Source organism: Aphidius gifuensis, linkage group LG2, assembly GCF_014905175.1.
Source record: "Aphidius gifuensis isolate YNYX2018 linkage group LG2, ASM1490517v1, whole genome shotgun sequence".
In the NCBI taxonomy this organism is placed as follows: Eukaryota; Metazoa; Arthropoda; class Insecta; order Hymenoptera; family Braconidae; genus Aphidius; species Aphidius gifuensis.
This window is the reverse complement of record NC_057789.1, coordinates 15,490,752-15,512,213: the sequence shown is the minus strand read 5'-3', so window position 1 is coordinate 15,512,213 and position 21,462 is coordinate 15,490,752. Positions and strand designations below refer to the sequence as shown.

Below are 21,462 nucleotides of genomic sequence, written 5' to 3'. Positions count from 1 at the left end.
GAGTCATCAAAACCTACAATCCATTTACTTATTATAAATAGTGGATTATCCATTGACGAACCAATATTTCATTTTGCATGTATACAAAATTTATCACGACTTGTCAGTTCACAAATTTTGAAGAATAATCATAAAAAGTGCTTATGTGATCGTTGTCTCTGCCATTTTAAAATTCAAAATTCATATGGAAAACATTTAGCAGACTGTAGAAATAATAATAAAGTAAAAATGATTCTTCTAAAAGAAGGTGAAAATATATTGAAATTTCAAAATCATCGATTCAAAGAACCGGTTCCATTTGTCTTCGATGCAGATCTTGAGTGTCTTTCAGAACCTGGAAAAAATGAAACAGATAATCATGTACCATACAGTGCTGCATATTATTTCCACTGTACATATGATAATTTTCTGTCGGAATTTATGACTCGTCGTGGTCCTGATCAGTGATGGGTCTTTGGCCGATTTTTGACTTTATTACATTACATGTAAATTACTGTAATATACATGTAATTTATGTAATTTAGTCCGCCGCCATTTTTAGAGCATCTTCTTTACCGGCCGTCAACAAAAAGCAAGCTGTCAATTGATGTTTACATGTTATATTAATAAACAATAAACAATTAAATTATTAAACAATAATCATTTAACAATTATAACGTTTGAAAAAAATATTTTTGCATAACGACATAACAAAATGACATCCAAGAACATTAAAAATACATCTGTGAGTATAGCAAATAAGTAATTTAATTATATTTTTACTTATGGAGTATGAACAGTTTTATTTTGATAATTATATAGGTATAATTTTTTTCACACACGTTTATTAAGTTCATATTTGACATATTTTTCTTTAATTCCAGTTGGGTTCTCAACGAAGAAAATTAAATTCAAGTTCAAAGATGCCTAATTCATCTCAGAAATCGCCAAAATTAAGTCAAGAAAAACTTGAGCAAATTGATACAGCACTTGGTTATTTTTTTTTTGGTGTAACATCCCATTCAAGGTTGTGGAATCACAGTTTTTTAAAAGTTTCTTGGCTTCTTTAATTCCACCTGAAGTGTATTCACCTCCTACGAGGAAATGTCTTTCAACAACAATTCTTGACCGAATTTATAATGATATTGTAACTAAAAGAGCCTTACATTGTGATACCGATGGAGTACTGTTAATTGATGGGTGGAAAAACTCATCAGCTAATAAGAACAACGTTGTTTGTACTATACATACTGCAGGAGATAAAAGTTTATTTTTAAATTCTTGGGATATGACAGGAATTAGTGAAACTGGTAACCAATTGAAGATAGTTGTTGATGAAGCTGTTGTTATGGCCAAAGAAAAATACAACATCACTATTTATGGTGTAGTATCAGACAATGCTTCACCAATGTTGTTAATGGGGAAGATAATAAATATTTGGCATAGTTCTTGCAATAGTCATAGTGGTAATCTGTTAGCTAAATCATTTGTCTCTAAAGATTATGCAGCAAAAATAAATAAACTTTTAAAACCATTCAGAAATTCAGGTCCTGAAAATGAGTTAAAAAAAAAAAAGGAGGTACACGAATAATTTTGGGTTGTGATACAAGGTGGTGCAGTTACAGGGACTCATTTAAATGTCTTTTGAAAAACTTACATCTAATGCGTGAACTAGTTAAAGAAAAAGTTGTTATTCTTGATACTGAATCAAAAGAATTAATTGAAAGTTCGTCCTTTGAATCTGAAATTACAGATTACATATTAATATTTGATCCAATATGTGAGCTAATTAATATTTGTCAACAATCAAGATCGAGTATTGCAGATGCTTCTGAAGCATGGTCAAAACTTGAAATACCAACTAACAATGATAATTATGAACAAATACTAAGTAAAAAATTAGACAAAGTAATTTCACCTCTGCTTCTTGCTGCAAATCTTTTACATCCTAATTTTCGAGGCAGAAAATTCAAGAACATTGATCAGTTGTCAAAAGCAACTGAATTTATAGAGACACAGTTAACATCAAATGATTCTATCAATAATGAGTCTATTAATGTTCTTTTAGAATTGAATAAGTTTGACAAATATATTTAAGCCCTCCATGCTTACTTTTATTTTTATCTTTTTTTCAATTTTGTTACAGGTAAAAAAATACAGCTATTAATTGATGTTAATGATATAAATTTAAAAGACATCAAATTGTTATTAAAAAAGAGTCTAGCTAGTGATACCATAGGATCAAAAAGTAAAGCTGTTAAATTGTACCAAGAAACAACTCAACATTTGTTAAATTATGTAAGTTTTTGCTAAAAATTTTAGTTTAAAAAAAATTTAAAACACGTCTAAAATTAATATCCATTTAAATATATTTTAGATGACAAATAAAGTGAATGAAAAAATATCTAACGAGCTAGAAGTGTTAAAACAAAAAATTGAGTCTCGGGTGGAAGAGCTGCAAGTTATTTTAGATAAACTTGGTTTGAATAATTATCTTCAAGATCTACAGATTTTTGAGAAAATAAAAACATTTACATTAGTAGGAGCATTCTGGACTGCTGCTGGTCCATCTTATCCAAGACTTACTGCATTAGCTTGGAAAATTTTAAAAATTCCTGCTTCTTCTGCTCAGTTAGAAAGGCTTTTTTCTTCTTGGGCATATATTCATTCTGATATTCGAAATCGACTCAGTGTTGATCGTTCAATGAAGCTGGTCGATATTTATTATTCATTAAAAATGAATGAATCATTCGACGAATATTATGATAGCTTGTTCGATGACTAAAACTGTAAATATTCTTTTTTTTATGTAATCAACTTGAATTTATGAAATTTATTGTATATTTATATTTTAAAATATAACAGAAATTCGTATTTTTTATCATCTTTTTTTAAATATCAAAAATAAACAACAAATTGCATTTTTAATTATCTTTATTTTAATATCAGGTAACAAACATTGGTATTTTTAATTATATTTATTTTAATATTATTTTAATATTATTAATTATTTAAATAATTTTTTTTTTTTTTTGGTATAAAATAACCAGAGTTGTAGTTTCAACCTATTGATATTTTTAATTATACTTATTTTAATATTATTATTTATTAACATAAATTATTAATTTTTTTTTTGTTAAAGAACAATTTTTAATTGTATTATTTGTTTTAATATTATTTTTGAATTATTATTTTATATAATTATTATTTTTTTCTAGTAAAAAAACAACTGGTATTTTTGAACAACGAGTAAAAACATTAATATAAATATTTGTCATCAAATAAAAATTATAATCGATATAGTAATACAAGAGTATTTAAATATTAAAAATAAATAAATATCTGATTACCTTACAAGTTTAAATTCTAAAAAATTTCAGTACGCTTATCTATTCTGTTTGTTGTCAGCTTATCAATATTTACTTGACAAGATTTCAGTGATGGAACAACAGCAAGAAAAAGCAAAATTTTGTTAGCAAAATTCGATATTGTTGGATAAATTAACGTAATTGTATTCCAATAGGATGAAAGAGAATAATTTTGAGTAATGTTGACTTTGGCAAAAAAAATTTTTCCACCCAGGTAAAAACCAAGCTCTTCGACCCCTTTTTGACCAATTGAATCAATTAATAAAATCATTATTTCATTCATACGTTTTTGGTCGTTGATAAAACGTTGAACTTTATAAGTTGGATGTAGTAGATTACATATCAATAAAATTGGTGTCAAGATTTTGTTAATTTGTGGTTTGATAAAATCATATTGACTATTTGATTCTAATTTTAGCCATTCCTCAATAATATCAGCCATTAACACTTCTGGTTCTTTACATTTGTCCAATATCAATAACAGAGGTTGCATTAAATCGTAATAATAATTTATTTTCTCTTCAAAAACATCAGTAATCAACAGTTCTTTCGTAACAGAGTCCAGTTTTATAAGTCGTTTCATAACAACGTCTGATATTGCTTTGAAATTTTTATTGCACGTAGAAATAAGCGAAAATACTTGACCAGTTAAATTTTCATCTAATATAATTTCTGTTCCACCATTTGTTCTTAGTAATGCTGAAGTTTCTTTACTCATAAATTTACTTAATAACAATTTTGTTTGTTCAATAAGTTCATCACTTATGAATCGAGTCTCGATTTCCTGAATAATTGAATAATTACATCCAAGCCACCAGATATCTGGAAGTTTATATGTATCAATTAATTCAAGATCATCATTAATTATCACAGCATAAATTATTACTTTAAATTTATTCATTGATAAACTAATTGCATCAATAATTATTTGGGTCAAATCAAATGATCCAGTTTGACAAGTTAATTTTTTTAAGTACAACATCTTTTGATTTTGAGTACGTATAAAAAACAGGAAAGATTTTAAATCATCTTGGTTATTTGTCTTTACAACTAATATACCATCAGCATTGGAGTACTTTGCTGTTGCTTCAACGTGATCATGTAAATGCAGTAACAAATCATTTGATAACTTTTTCACAGTCGGTGGTTGATAACCAGGGCGTAATGCTTTTGTGTAGTTAATAAAATGAATTGATTGTACCAAATCAACAGACAAATTACAGCCATAAATTAATTTGGCAAGAAGACTATCACAGTTTTCCTTTTCTTCAGGAGTAACAAGACCAACATACTCTGCTATATTTCTTTTTCTACCTTTTGTAATAATTTTTTGAATGTTTTTGGACTTGTCAGATGTTATTGCTTGTGAACTAAGTGTGTCAGGTTCATCGAGCAAGTCACGTGTTTCTTTGACACTGACAGAATCAAGTTCTGTTGGATAAGTTGATATTATTAGAACCTGTGCATCAACTAATTCAATTTCATCAATAGTGAGCACGTCACTGGTACCAGCAAAAGTTGAAGTTCTAACACATTGCTCTCTGTAATTATTTTTTTTTAATATTTATTAATATTCAAAAAATTTCACTTATTGACAAAATGTATATCTAATTGATAATGTATACAACTTACTTGTGTTGGTTCATTCTTGCTTGGGCAGTGTTGGCCAATGTTTTCTCACAAATTGTACAATAAGCACCAGTTAATTTACCTTCTTTATTAAAAACTTTTTTAAACGTTCCATTTTTCCAACCTAGATGTGGAGGTCTTCCACCACGAACCATATTAAAATAAACTACTCCTTATCAGCTATAATAATCAAACAGTATGAATTGTATTCATTAATAAAACATCTTTCAACCAAACAGGTATAATATTATATTATATTATATACATTATATTTTGATATTGCTAAAAATTTTACCTGAATTAAACGTAACTTTTATCTTGTTAAATCAACTTATTATTATATTATTGCATTTAATGAATAAATATAGTATATAATAATATTTACAGAAAACAATTATAATATTTATTGTTCAATCAATAAAATTAACATATCGTTGTAAAATAAGAATTAGATGTGAACAATAAATTATAAACATTAATATAACATCTGAACATCATAACCTGCATTAATTTGACATATACAAATGAAAAATAGAGTTTATCCTTGTCATTTTTTTTTTATTTTTTGTCATTGTAAAAAATGAGAGAAAGCAAAAAATTTCAAATTACCAACTGTAGAATCAAGATTCCGAGGTTGCTGTAAGATGGCGCAATGAAATTTATGTAAATTACCCCATGTATGAAAGTCAGCCATGTAAATTACAAGCCTATCACTGGTCCTGATTATATAGAATGGTTTACCAAAGAACTTCAAAAGAGAACTAAACAAGTGAATAATATTCTAGATAATCCAGTGGCAATAGAGTCTCTTACTCAAGATCAAATCATAGATTTTCAAACAGCTAAAATATGTCATATTCGTGAAAAAGAATTTAATCCTACAGACATTAAGCATCATGATCACTGCCTATTAACAGGTCATTATCGTGGAGCAGCTCATCCTAGATGTAATGTTAACTATACAGATTCACACACAATACCAGTAGTGTTTCATACTCTCTCAGGTTATGAATCACATTTCTTTCTGAAGCCTCTAGCAAACATTTTCGAAGGTTCAATTAGAATTTTACCGATTAATAAAGAACAATATATATCATTTACAAAAGAAATCAAGTATGCATGTTTGAATAAAAAAGGCAGTCAACTAGTGAATTTGAGATTTATTGACTCGTACAGATTCATGGCAACTAGTCTTGATAAACTGGCTACAACCTTAGCTGATTGTGATAAAAAAATTACCAGACATTATTGTGATGATTCTGAGAAATTTCAACTATTAAAGCGCAAAGGAGTATTTCCATATGAATACATAAGCAATTGGGAAAGACTGGAAGATACAAAATTACCTCCGATTAAAAAATTTTATTCAAGATTAAACAACAGTAACATTTCAAATGATGATTATGAACATGCTCAAATAGTTTGGAATAAATTTGGAATTAAAACACTCGGTGACTACTCAGATCTTTATTTAACTACCGATGTTTTAAATCGTATTTACGTAGAAAATTTTAAAGTTTCTTTTATTATTATTATTTTTTTTTACATCCTACAACATTATAATGTTTAATGGAATAATATTCATATTATATTTATTTTTTCTTTTAACTTTTCATTATTATTAAACTTAAAAATATATTATTCATCGTGTTATCACACTCTCTTTATTTTATTTTTTCCCCACGTCTGCAATTCAGAGAATCTGAAAAATCAAATCATAACAGTTATTAATTAAAAGTCATAATTTATTTACCAATATAAAATTGATTTCAATTAAAATAAAATTACTTGTAAAGAATTTTCTATTTGTTGGCTTGGATATTGATTCATTTTACGAGAAAATATGTATTGTATGAAAGTACAAATGCTAATGCCAGTTAGCAAATTCATTCCATATTGTGTTGTCGCATTTTTCCCAATTCATCACTCATTGCCTCATTATAGGCATTGTCAGACTGACGGTGCCATTTGTATTTTTTGGCATATGCTTTGGCTAGTCCTGTAACATGACGTAATTGCAGATAAACTGTATTGAATCATTTTTTTTTTCAAAGTTATAAACTTACGTCTGATAGTCTTACGAGCTCTATTATTTATAGCTCTTGCAGGTTGTCGTTGTCTCACTCGACCTTGGGTAGTTACTGGACGGCCAGTAAGAGCACAGTCTAAAACACGATTGAAAATCCCATGCATCAGATGTCTTGACGCAGCCGTACTACTTCTACATTTCGAATAAATATTTTTTATTTCTGAATTCTTACGAAAAATGTTGTTCTTCAAAGGAATCATCTGAAACAATACAATCACGAATATTGAAGATACATGATATCGTAACACAATATAATTGGCGGTTTTAGTGATGGTAATTCCAAGGGCAGATACTTACCACGTCATCTTGGTAATTAGGACCAAGCAGTTGATCATTATCTTCTTCTCCTTCAGGCAAATAAATCATCTCGGTTTCTTCGGACAAACAGATGACAGATAATTAGACTTCATTTTCTTTTGGGCGGATTGGTTTGAATCACTCTTGGTGTATCATTATTTGTATTTCTTGCCACTGATTGGGACGATTTAATTTTGACTTTAATGGACTTTGCCTGTTACTGCATTGGCATGATGATTGCTGAGCTTTTAAATGAGTCCGGACACCTAAAAATTGGACCTGGGAGAATCCAAAGTTTCTGATTTTAAATTCAATGTTAGGGACCACCTATCCGGACAGGGAAAATAATATTAATAATATTCATTTATTTATTTATTTGAGCAACAGAAAATTAACATATATTTATTTATATTACTTTATGTTAATATAAGATACAAGTTAACAATATAAAATTAAAATATATTTTATATTTTATATTTTAAAATATATATTTTGTATTTTAATTTTTAGTTTTTTGTTTTTTTGTCTTTGGAAGATCATCATCATCACTAGTTAATATTAATTCTTTCTTAAATTTTTTGGCTATAGCTGGTGATTTACATTTAATAACTTTTCCTTGGTTTTTCTTATTTTCTTTTTCAGTCTTTTTCAATGCTTTTTCTCTCATTTGTTTTTCTCTTTCAAGTTTTTTACTAGCACGCTTAGTTTTTTGTATGTCAGCTAATTCTTTTTTACACTCTCGTTTTTTTACCCTCTCTTCTTGTCTTCGAATTTTCTCTTGTTCTTGCTGATGTTTATTACGAATCTTATTATTCTGATATTCTTGCCATTGACAAGAAGTTAGTACTGAAGGTAATTTTACTTTTGCAGTACGTTTTTTATTTTTTGATTTCGACTCAGAAGGCCAGATCAAAGCGTTTTTAAAAGGTGATGATACGTTCGGAAGTTTGGATGTCTTCACAGGTGAACTATCAACATTTTCAGCTTCTTTTTTAACAACAATATCAATATTTTCAACTTCTTGTTTAATAACTTTATTATCCAGTTTATCATAATTTTTTGTCACAACAACAACACACCATTTTCAGCTTCTTTTTTAACAACAATATCAATATTTTTAGCTTCTTGTTTGATAACTTTATTATCCAGTTCATCATAATTTTTTGTTACAACAACACCACCATTTTCAGCTTCTTTTTTAACAACAATATCAACATTTTCAACTTCTTGTTTGATAACTTTATTATCCAGTTTATCATAATTTTTTGTCACAACAACACCAACATTTTTAGCTGTTTTTTTAACAACAATATCAACATTTTCAACTTCTTCTTCAACAACTTTATTGGCCACTCCATCATAATTTTTTGTCACAACAACACCAACATTTTTAGCTGTTTTTTTAACAACAATATCAACATTTTCAACTTCTTCTTCAACAACTTTATTGGCCACTCCATCATAATTTTTTGTCACAACAACACCAACATTTTTAGCTGCTTTTTTAACAACAATATCAACATTTTCAACTTCTTCTTCAACAACTTTATTATCCAATTCATCATAATTTTCGGTCACAACAACACCAACATCTTCAGCTTCTTGTTCAATTTCGTCAGACATAGTTGTTGATTGAATAAGACTTGATATTGTTTCTGGATCACCTGTACTTAATAGTAGTTCACCATCATCAGCTACACCATAAATATTAAAATTACTCAATGGGTCTTGACTGTTATTTTCAATGAAATCGATATTTAAAATGTGATCAGTAACCTCAACCTAAAATCAAATAACAATAATAAAAAAACAATTAGGTGATTATAAAAAATTGAAAAAAAAATTCATTGTATTTGAAAAAATGTTTTTTCTTTTAATTTTGTTGATAAAAAAATATCAGTTTACAAACAATTAATAAAATAAAATTTTTTTAACACCTCAGTATGTTTTATCTTCAGTTCACCACAGCTTGTTTGTACTTGTTCACTTGACTTGTTACAGTTGTTTTTTGCTTGTTTCTAATAATTGTAAAGTCCTTTATATTCTATTGGTTCTACCCAATCAATGTCATCAGGAAAATTCTTGAAGAGTTTTAAAATATTTGGTTCCATGTAACTCTCTAAAATCTCTAAATGATTCATCACAACCTGAGAATGTTGATCAGCATGAACTTTATCATTTTTTTTAGTTTTAAAAAATTTATCAAATTTAACTGCATCAGCAGAAAAAGGATATAGACCAGAAGCACGAAAACCACTTGACAAAATTGACTGTACGTCGAACTTTTCAATTGCTTGTTTCAACAAACCAGAATATATTTCTTGTTTTAGAGACGCTCCATCATTTTCTGCACGCCAGTCTCGTACCACTTCTTTCCACACTTTTTTCATGGGAAGGAAAAAAGCCACATCAAGTGGTTGAATTATATGTGTAGCATTAGGATGAAGTGCAATTAAAATGATATTTTTTTTTTTACAAAATTTACTAAGTTCAAGAGTCATATGAGAGGTATGTCCATCAATATATAAAATTACTGGAAACTGAATTTTTTCTTTTCTTAGCCAAGGCTCAAAACAGTTGGCTGTCCATTCATAAAATGATTCACCAGTTTGCCAACCACTATCTGTTCGTCCAACACCCCATCCTTTTGGCATCGTTATTGATATACTTTTAGGAATTAGTCTAGCATAGTTAAATAAAACCATTGGTGGAAGAAGCTGTCCTGCAGCATTTCCACAAAACAATGTTGTAACACATTCTTTTTCATCATTAGCAACAAAACTATAAGATGTTTTTTCACCTCTTTTTACAATCACTTTATCACCTTTTGGACTGAGAGCAAATGCAGATTCATCACAATTATAAATACGTGTGGCATCTATATTTATTAAATTTTCTTTTTCGAGATAACACTTTATTTCTTTGAACCATCCTCGTATCATTCCTTCAGTAAGAGTAGCTCGAGTATAAAGTAAATTTTGTGACATTTTTTCACAAAGTTCTGGATGACGACTCATGAAAGATGACAGCCAATGTTTACCAGGTCGATTATTTGTAAATGGACTTTTTTTTTTCAAATGTTTCAACAATAACTGAACACTATTAAACAATTGGATTCTTGTGATTGGAAATCCATGTTCACTCATATACATGATCCATTTCACCAACTGTATTTCATTTTCAATACCAAGTACACATTCTGGTCCTTTTCGTTGAATTGTTTTTTTCGAAGTACTTTTTTTTTTATCTGCTAATGTTGATTTTGGAATATTTAATTGTTTAGAAACACTGCGAACTGATTGTCCATTACGTATTCTTGATAAAGCTTCTTCTAAATCAGCTTCATTATATTTGGATGTTGGTTTTGGTTTTCCCCTGTTAAATAAAAAAACAAAAAATTGTATTATATTATTATTATTATTTTTATTTTTATTATTATTTAATTATATAAGTAGTTATTGTCTTAAAATTATAATTATTTTATTTTATTATTGATGTTATTATTTTTATATGACATTTCAAATAAAGTTAGGCTATGTTGTCAGTGTTATTTTTGTGTCCGGATACTGGTCTTACAGATAATTAAAGTACCCCAGTAGCCGGACTTTATTATTTATATTTACAAAATTTTTATTAAAAATTTTTTTTTATTCAATAATAAAATTCAAACATTTTTACATAAATCAATATTAAACAATAAAATTAATTTTACTCACATCATAAATTCATACGTCCATCAATTAGCAGCAATCACTCGACTACGACTACTCACAGTGCCCTCTCATAGGCGTTTGGGTATCACTTGAGTTCATTCTACCTTTACCTTTTTTTTTTAAATATTTTTATTCCTCATAAAACAAAAACCTCCTGTTTAAATTAGAGATAATAAAGAGTAGAAATATTTAAAAAAATTATTTACATGTTGGAACGAAAATTATCGTCGTAATTACTGAATAATAGGAAAGTGTCCGACTACTAGGGTGTGTCCAAGTACTGGTGCCACCACGGTAAATCACGCTTTTTTCTTAGTGTAACATTATTGGTATTTCGTTCATCAAGACTATGATCTGATAATTCTCCATTGTATTTAATTTGATTGCGTATATTAAACACCCCAACGCTCGACATTCTCAGTGAATTAATATTATTGGTACGAAACCTCTGCAAGAAAAGAGCAAGCTAATTCACAATAATTTTACACAGATACTTTTCAACTTACGTTTTCGCTTGCTGTTGAAATAGAACTTTTTTTCTTGTTTTGGCGTGGCGAACAGTTTTTTGTTAAAACTTTATTGCGTTTGCTTGTTAATGTCTGGTCAATTGTTGCTGATGGTATTTTGTTATTTTTGTTTTTTTTTGGCATCTTATCGACTACAAAATTAAAATTTGTTCATTATCAGTGTATATAATCAAACAATAGATTCTGTCAAAAAAAATATTCAAACATATAAACTGAAAAGATGACTTACTTGTTGAAATTTTTGTAGCTATTTTTTCAATAATCAAATATAGATGAACGTAATCACTAAACTTTCTTAATCAAAAAAATAGAAATGTAAGATGTTCCACACATATTCTAACCTGCAGCAATGTCTGTGAATTGATAAACAGCTGGGAGTAGGTCATCGCAGAGCAGTCCGATTCACGGGACAAAATGGGACAAAATAATAATTTCAGTTTAAAGCTTTTTTTTCTCCGCTGGCAGCGCTTGTGAGTGAGGCACTGCAGTGACATGGTCATTGCAGTGTTTATAGAGATTTACGATAATAAAAATCTGTTAAAAATTCAATAATTTGATTCTAAATTATAAAAATAAGTGTTACGATAAGCAGATTGCGCAGATTGGCTTTTGAGCACGTGACAGCTTGATTTTCATAAAAGTGTTGTATTTTCGGTCCAATGTTGTGGGTCCCTCAACATCTATTCACCGTCATAAGTTTTCACGGCATCAAGGGAAAGTTAAGCCGTTTCCTAATAATTTTCATGTATCTATCATATTCCATGTTTTCTTAGCCTATTTCACCAAAATATCGTTAATTTACATGAAAAATATCAAGAAGAAACTTTACTTTTCACCCGCAACATCTATTCGCCGGTATGAATTATTGCAGCGACATGGAAAAGTAAAGTCGCTTCTTAATAATTTTCAGTCGCTAATTAATAATTTTCATGGATGTTTTTCATGGAGCCAAGAATAGCACTCCCGGATAGCTATTCCTCGACATGATTATCCCAGTTTCATAGGATAACATGGAAACGCTCAGAAGCGATATAGTCATTGATGAAAACCATTGAGGAAAAAAAATCAAGCCATAAATGAGGGTTAATTTTTACAAAATATTCATTCTAGTCACTCGGAATAACTTGCGGATAATTATGTCAAAAATAGCTATCCTGTCTTCTAGTCGTCATGGCCCTGCACTCAGTAGCAGCAGCATGTTTACCACAACAAAATATCAAAATTTTTCTAAAGATCGCGATCTTGAGCTTCCTGGGGTACGTTCCATTAAAATTACTAGGAAAATCACGTCGACTGGGAATATATAACTAGATTTATGAGAATTAGGACGGCCATGTTTACAAATTCTTAGGTCAAATCGTTTCGAAAACTCGTTAATTGGTTTACTAAAATGGTTCCAGATTATTTGACCGTGGATATGACTCGTTATTTATTGGCGAAGTTGGCAACTTTTAAAATTTAAACCTGTGTAAGTAAGTACTCTTTGTAGCAAGAAAACGCTACGCCAAAAAATTTTGGAATAACGGTTTTTCTTTTTTTATTTCTTCACGAATTTGATAAATTTCTTCGACCTTGGAATGAAGCTATGAGCTATAAATCATTGGATTGTGTCTTGTTTCAGGCAATAATAGCACACCTACATTCGATTTAACAACACATACAACAAAAAACAGTTTTTTCTCCAGTGGCACACTATACATTTTTGGTACCACGGTTGAACAAGAAAAGACTGATACTATTAGATTTTATTATTTATTTAAACGAAGTAAAACTGATCAATATTCAATTGATGGAAATTCGTTACAATTATTAATTCTTACGGTCAGTATTAATTTTACAAAGCAACTTTACTTATGACAACTAAAATTAGAATTAAATAGAAAAAGAAGTTTCGATTCAGAAGCATAATATAATGACTATTTTATTGGCTACATAACCATATTTAATTGATTTGGCTGAATACATATTGACTGACTTTTATTAGACTAGTAATAGCTTTTAGAAGAGAAATATTACGTACAGGCGAGCTACTGAATGTTTGGATCTGAGTATTTTTTCTTGAAGCCTATGATTCCCCTTCTATGCGTCCAGTAAGTCACACATACATTTGCATACATTTATAAAAAAATAAACGATGTAAACCGAGTGCTGCCGAGACATGGTGATTTCGGCTGATGTCGGCTATCTCAAAGTAAACTCGGCAGCACTCGATTTACATCGTTTATTTTTTTATAAATGTGTGTGTGACTTAGTGGACGCATAGAAGGGGAGTCATAAGCTTTAAGAAAAAATACTCAGATCCAAACATTCAGTAGCTCGCCTGTAGATAGAAGATATTTGCCATTTCAAATGGTATAATATGATCGACTACTAAACTAGATTCTTCGTGAACAAACATTTCATCAGCTTCTGTTATCAATCTTTCAAACATCACCATTAATTTATTATTAATTTTACAAAAAAATCGAAAAGAAGCATATACGATGTCATCATCCAGTGCCGTAACAAGGGGTGGGCAAGAGAGGCAACTGCCCAGGGCGCAGTGTAAAGAGGGGCGCACTTAGAAGCGCGTGACAAGAAAAAAAATATTCTTTTTAAAACAATTGAAAAAAAAATTTATTTTCAGGAAATAAATTGACTACTGTCATTTATGATCATTCGGGTATTACATAAACATGATTGTCTTTCTAAATTTGAAGGTAATCGTCCTTATTATTGCCATTGTTCGTTTAGAGACAATCGTCCAAAAACAATATTAAAAATGCAAAATACGACGTAAATTAAAAAATACTTAATAATTTCGATTGAAATTTTTTCTTTGTTTCTTCTGACAACGGCCAAGACACGATCCTCTATACTTTAAAATTCTACCTGATTCTACCTATCACTAACATCGTATTTTAAGGGATTTGGACGATTTTTTTAAAACGAAGAGTGAGACAACATTTTTTCTCTGTTTTTTGTCTTTTTCGCACTCATAGAAATATTGTGTTTCTAGAAGTCATCCGCAAGAGGTCTCTAGTAATTTTTCAATAATTCCTCATAAAAATAAATTTTTTTATACTTCAATTATTAATTGTAAAAAAACTAAGCTCCAAACCTCTTTTATTTTTTTTCATGATGTCATATTGTCGATTGGAGATATTGGTATTTTAATGGATTTTTTTTTGACAAAAATCGCATTCTCCATAAGAGCTAGGGCTTCATGCGGTACCGAGACTAGTCTCGGTCTCGCATGCGTCGTCTCGCGAGACGCGAGACCGAGACCGAGACCGAGACTATCGTCTGAAAGTCTCGCTAGTCTCGCGAGACTCTGAAAATTTTAAATAATATTTTTTTTTTTTTTTTTTTTTCCCTCTTACCGTATCGAATCATATTCAAAAAAAAGAACTGTTATATTCCTGCACAGTAAGACACTGCACAGTAGGGCACTGACGCCAGAGTCACAAGATATTTACAAGCCTTATGTATCAATGAAAATTGTAAAGACTTAAGTTACGCCAATTATATTTTCCTCAACTGATATTTTTTGTATTTGATGTTTCAAAAGCAATGATTTACTTCTTGGAAAAAAAATACATATCGATGAAGTAAAAGAAAAAAAAACAAGAAAATATACTATTTGTTTATGGCATTTCTAAAGACTTTTCTCAGACTAATTTAAAAAACTTTGGTTTAGAATCGGAAGTTCAAGGTATTACAACTGATAACGCCTCTTCAAATATGACATTTGTTGAAGAACTAGAAAATGAGATGGAAAAAATAGGATACTCGATAAAAAACAAACGTCGTATATAAAAATAATTCTCGTCATAATTTTGTATGATTAATCAATTTTATTAATATTAAAATTAATAATCAATTTATTAATTAAAATAATTCAATATTTATTGCATTATTTTATATTTTATAATTTTAAAAAAATTAGGTAATACAATATTCATTGTTTTTATTTTACACGAATTTGATATACATGGTATTATTCAATCACTTTTTTTACTTTACTTGGACGAATAAATATTAGTATAAAAGCGAGACCCGGCGATACTTGCGAGACGAGACCGAGACCTAAAATCTTAAAATTGCGAGACCGAGACCGAGACCGAGACCTGGTGCGAACGAGCGAGACCGATACCGAGACTCGTCGAATCTCGTCTCGTCTCGTACCGCATGAAGCCCTAATAAGAGCCAATGTTAAAAGTTGTCAACTTTAAAAATTAATAAAAAAAAACAAGCTTCCAAACAATTACCAAAAAATCACATAAAATGTATTAGTATTTCAAAAATCTACTGTATAAATTTCATTTCTTTCTCATATTCCGAAAAAAATCGTCCAAATCCCTTAACAGACTTAACCACGAACGCAGGTTAAATAATGGACCGATTTTTATTCTACTTGTATTGACTATAGGCCAAAGGAATTTTTTTATTTGGTCACATCCTTTTCTTAGCAACATTTGCCATAATTAATTAATAAAAAAGCTATTGCCAATTATTGCTGAGGAAAGAATGTATAACCAAATATATTATTTCCTAGTCTAAATAAATTCTTTAGCTATTTTAGACAATAATTTCAATTTATGATAGGAGATATTGCTTAAAAATCAATTGAGACTAGGAATTAATATATTTGGTTACATTCTTTCCCTTGATACATTTGCCATAATTAATTAATCAAAAAGAGCTATTGGCAACTTTTGCTAAGGATTAGATGTAACCAAATAAATTATTTCATAATCTAGATTAATTTCTCTGCAATTTTTTCTATAATAAAATAGAATCATTGTGCCAAATTGATTGTATCTTCAATAGACTCTGGATGAGACATCATGATAGATGAAGTAATACGTAACTCAAAACAATTGAAACACCTCACAGGAGGCACCATAGATAAGTTTTCCAGTGACAATGCTAGAAGACAAAAACTGTTTTGATTTCGTAATGATTCATTCTTCATCTATATCACCCTGGTAGAAATAATCTCCGGATTTTCTCCAGATTATCTCCGGATTTCTCCAGATTTTCTACGCAATTGAGACTTCCGGTATTATTCCGGAGTTTTTTCGGGTTTTCTCCGGATTTTTTCAGAAAAAATTTCTTTTTTATTTTTCGTATGCAAACTCTTATTTCTACTTTTTCTTATTAATTTTTCCATTTTTTTGTGTGTGTTTTTTAAAGTCAAAATTCCGGAAAAAATCCGGAGATATTATAGAAATAGTCTGGAGGTTACTCCGTAAATAAAATGTTATTTTCGATGGTGTTTAAAAATTTTTATTATTTTTATTAAATTCTTCCTGGATTTATCATGAAACCGGGATCGTTCACTCAAATCGCGAATGATGGTGGATTCACGATGAAGTTCTTGATATCCGTAAATATCTCCGGAAGTCTCAATTACGTAGAAAATCCGGAGAAAATCAGGAGAGATTATTTCTACCAGGGTACACCTAACAAATGATTTTTTTTTCATATATTATATCGATAAAAATAGGGCGCAAAATATAATTTTGCCCAGGGCGCAAAAATTCTTTGTTACGGCACTGTCATCATCTAACGTAAATTTTACCAATGAATCATCATTTTTTGTGACTTTACAAATTTGGGATGAGAAAGTTTTTCCTTTAATTTTAGCCCTACTAAAAAACTGCAAATCTTGCAATTTGCCATAACACGATTTTATAATCATGCTCTCTTTGTTATAAATAAATTTTTTGTAATTACTTGTTGCACCGAGTAATTCAATTCGATCTCCCTCACGAATGCTCTGTTTCTCGTGGCACAAATTTTGCAAAACTCGAAAGGATTGCACCATTTTAAGATTTTTAATTATCTCCGTTGCTTGATGTTTAGTTCCATGAACACAATCACCTATGAACCCATTATAATGTACAAATGAAAAAGCTGAAGTGGCCCAGAGAGGTCCCCATCGTTTACCAGGAATAGCCAAACGTAAAAGTTGGTGAACATTATATGTATACTGTCTATTAGTATATAATACTTTTATATCTCTGACGAATATTCTCAGACAAATATCAGATTGTTTTAACTGACACTCTGTAATTTCATCTTTTAATTAATTATAAATACTTTTAACGAAAAGAGTCCAATGCTTAAATATATATAAATAAATTTATTTTTGATATGGTGTTTCACTTGAAAATTTTTACAAATATTTTTCGATAGAAATTTCTCATTTGTTTGATTAACATTTATTGGTTCCATTTTTATTGTTCTATGTGTTGAATTATTATAATTTTCAAGCACATGTGGTAAAATTTCTAACCATATGTAGGATCATTGATAAGTAAATTTTTCCCACATTTTATTCTTAGTGTTCTATTGAAACGCTCATTTATTAACGCATTTTTATTTTTTGGTTGTCGGCCAAAAATATCGATACTCATCTTGACAGCTGATAAGCAACTGAGCTGAAGCCAAAGATGTATATCAATTAATAGATGATTCCAGCTTCTCTCAATTCTTCAATTATTAAAATGATTTCGTTAGTATGGTTTGGGTTACCTGCTACTTGAGATGATAATATTAATCGGAGACGATCAACAAGCTCGTTGGGATTATCCCAATAAACGTAATCAAATCTGTTAGTTTTGTTTGTAACTTTATAACGAGGTAACGATGTACCAGTTTTCGTTGAAGATTCCATAAATGGTAAAATATATTTTTCATACTTAGCAATTGTTTCTTTTCTCAGTCCAGCATTAGAGTTTAAAATATATTTACTGAGCATTCGTTGATTTAATAATTTTTATAAAATTATTTATATCATCATTATTTATTAATGAGTCATCAACTTTATAATTGAAAAGCTGGTTTAAGTGATGTTGGAGCTTCGAGTGGGGGTGCTAGTATAACAAAAGCAATAAAAGATGCTAGTGCTGCCAAACGACAATTTGAAGAAAATAAACGTCACAGTACAAAAATGGAAGAAATCGCATTGGGTAAAGGCTTATATCTTCAGCTATATAAAAAAGGAATGGGTTTATTTTCAAAACTGACAAAAAACACGTAAAGCTACTACATCGAGCACTCACAAATATTGATCTTATAAAATTCGCTAAAGCTATGAATATTCCATACTTAAGAGGAGTTTTCATGAGAAATGATTCACCAACTACTAAACCATGGAAATATGAATCAGCCATTATAAATCTCGATGACAAAGATGGCTCTGGTACTCACTGGGTAGCATATTAAAAAAGAAATAATAAAGTCATTTATTTTGATAGCTTTGGAAATCTACAACCACCTAAAGATCTCGTAAACAATCTCGATGTTGGTAGCATTCAATATAATTATCAACAATTTCAAAATTATGATACAGTAATTTGCGGACATTTATGTTTAAAATTTTTGACTGGAGAGCTATAAATACGATTACAAACAAATCTTGTTTATCAGTCATGGATGACACGTTTACGTTGACGTTGTCTGGAACATCATCAGTGCTAGAAGCACAGTATTATCCACCAATTGAATTATCACCTGAGAAAACCTATGTTGTCGGACTTGTTGAGTTACTTACTTCTAATTCGATACCTAATATTGATTTACATAAGAATAAATTTTATATTGGTTATGAAAGTGAAATTATTCTATATATACCGACAGGAAGTTATGAAATCGAAGACATTGAAAAATACCTTCTGCAAATGGTTTCCATAAGTCTTTAACCAAATAATACTGAACTGTGTTGTGAAATTACATGTGATCATCCGATAAATTTTATTCCTGAAGATTCTATTGGAAGATTATTAGGATGTTCACCTCAAATCTTAGAACCTAATGTAACTCATAAATCCGATTTACCAGTGACAATATTAAAAGTTAATGCTCTACGTGTTGAATGTAATATAACAACAGGTGCATATTTGAATAATCAACAAGTTCACACTATTCATGAATTTTTTCCTGGTGTTCCGCCTGGATATAAGATCATTGAAGGACCTTCACATATAATTTATCTCCCAGTCACCGTCCGAGCAATATATCATCTCCAATTAAAAATTGTAGATCAAGACGGAGATTTAGTAAATTTTCGAGGAGAAGTCATAACAATAAGCTTACATGTGAAAAGTATAAAATAATGGGTATCGTCTTTCAAAAGAGAACAATCGGAAGTAGCTATATGTATAAAGAAATAAACATGTCAAAAACCTATCAGTCATCATCAGACGCTCAAAAGGTTAACACGTCAAAACATTCAATTCCTCAAGAGTCTCAACTTCAGACCACGTCAAAGAAAATAAAAATAAAATTGTATTGTCTTTTTTGTTTTCTACCATGGAAGAAATTTTAAATATTCAAAATACGATTGTTTTTTATGAGTCTATAGCTTATTATGAACTTCATGCCCATCGACCATATGGAGCACCATCTTCCAATAATAATGATGAAATAAGAATTGGACTTCAACATCAAGATTTGTGTATACTATCATCTAAAAGTACTCTACATATTCAGGGAAAATTTACAAAAGATGATGGAACTGCTGTTGTAAATACTACCAGTCTAGTAAAAATAGCTGTTGCTCATTTATTTAAAGAATCCGTTATGAAAGAAATGCTATTGAAGTGGATCATAGTAAGAATTTTGGAATCACAACTCTTATGAAAGGTTATGTATCACTTTCACCTAATCAGAAAGCACTATTAGAAAATTCAGGCTGGACAGACTCTACTATAAACAATAATAATGGATACTTTGATGTATCAATACCATTGAGCTAACTACTTGGATTTGCTGAAGATTATCGTAAAGTGATTATGAATGCAAAGCATGAGCTCATTCTTACAAGATCAAATACTGATACCAATGAATATCTGAAAACAGTAGCAGCAGAAACTGCGCAAATTGCTATTGAAAAACTAGAATAGTTGTACTATACATTCGAGTTTCGGATAAAGAAAAAATTCAACTGAAACTATGAGCTTACTAGGTAGTTGGAAACCTTGAATGTCAACGATCGCTGCCATTTTTATTTTTTATTTCAATGTGACTGACACGAGAAACTTCGAAAGACTAATTCTTTAAATGGAAAATTCCTATTCTTATAGAACTCACCCCTCCAATTTCTAGTTATTAATTGACGACGTCATCATCAAATGTTTTATGTTTTATGTTACGAGCTTCGAGAACATTCTGGAATATTCTAGAACTTTCGATGACGTCAGTTGGAAGTTTCGAGAAGTCCCCTCGTTCCCGCATCGAATGTTCAAGAATCGATGACGTCTAATGTTAGCGACGTCATCACGGAATATTCCAGAAAGATCGATGACGTCATCAATTCTAGAAAGTTCTAGAACTTTCCAGCATATTCAAGAACTTTCTAGAATTTTCGATGACGTCATTCCGAAGTTTCGAGAATCCTGTCCCCTGCCCCCTTCATCCTCTCGTCTACTGGTCCAGAACCGGCCCTGTATAACTACTAACAGGAAAATAGGGGAAGTCTTATTCCCTTGGCTATATTAAATTAACGTAACGCTCCAGGTCTGGCACATTAATGGCCCATCAATGTTTGCCAATGATTGGCGGATATCTTACCAGCATTATCCAACGCTTGGCCATGTTGAGTTCTACACGGGTAGTAGTAGTCTCAGTCTGTTGTGTAGTAAGGTGTAGTAGTGTAGTAGTTGTTTTTCATTACTACTGCACTTTTCGTAGTGAATTTCTGTAGTAAAAGTGTAGTTCTGGTGTTGTAGTGTAGTCTAGTCATTAGATGTATTTGTATATTCAAAATAAAATGGCGTTTCGTTTCGAATATATCATTATCTATATAATTGACCATCAAATCCATATCATGAATTTAAGAATAATTTTCAAGAATAATTTTTTTCTTGAAA

General features: G+C 29.9%; 2 protein-coding genes and 1 pseudogene across 6 annotated transcripts; 1 reads left to right on the top strand and 2 right to left on the bottom strand.

Annotated features, from left to right (window-relative positions):
- The first annotated feature begins 961 nt into the window (after nucleotides 1-961).
- Nucleotides 962-2,779, top strand: LOC122849186 (annotated as a pseudogene).
- Nucleotides 2,780-3,277: 498 nt separating this feature from the next.
- On the bottom strand, nucleotides 3,278-5,419 carry LOC122849185. Its single transcript, XM_044147802.1, has 3 exons — nucleotides 5,272-5,419; nucleotides 4,980-5,156; nucleotides 3,278-4,888 (listed from the first exon to the last, which is right to left on the bottom strand). Exons 2-3 carry the CDS (start codon nucleotides 5,129-5,131, stop codon nucleotides 3,346-3,348), a joined length of 1,695 nt encoding a protein of 564 aa, XP_044003737.1. The 5' UTR covers nucleotides 5,132-5,156; nucleotides 5,272-5,419; the 3' UTR covers nucleotides 3,278-3,345.
- A 3,608-nt stretch (nucleotides 5,420-9,027) lies between these two features.
- Nucleotides 9,028-14,607, bottom strand: LOC122849183 (MFS-type transporter clz9-like). Of its 5 annotated transcripts, none has more exons than XM_044147801.1 (5): nucleotides 11,582-14,607; nucleotides 11,282-11,523; nucleotides 11,079-11,229; nucleotides 9,300-10,737; nucleotides 9,028-9,144 (listed from the first exon to the last, which is right to left on the bottom strand). In XM_044147801.1, exons 3-4 carry the CDS (start codon nucleotides 11,081-11,083, stop codon nucleotides 9,381-9,383), a joined length of 1,362 nt encoding a protein of 453 aa, XP_044003736.1. In that variant the 5' UTR covers nucleotides 11,084-11,229; nucleotides 11,282-11,523; nucleotides 11,582-14,607; the 3' UTR covers nucleotides 9,028-9,144; nucleotides 9,300-9,380. The 5 variants fall into 5 exon arrangements, with proteins under 5 accessions (XP_044003736.1, XP_044003733.1, XP_044003735.1 ...); XM_044147798.1 differs by having other exon boundaries at nucleotides 11,313-11,523; XM_044147800.1 differs by having other exon boundaries at nucleotides 11,079-11,523; nucleotides 11,582-11,733; nucleotides 11,832-14,607.
- Between the last annotated feature and the right edge of the window lie 6,855 nt (nucleotides 14,608-21,462).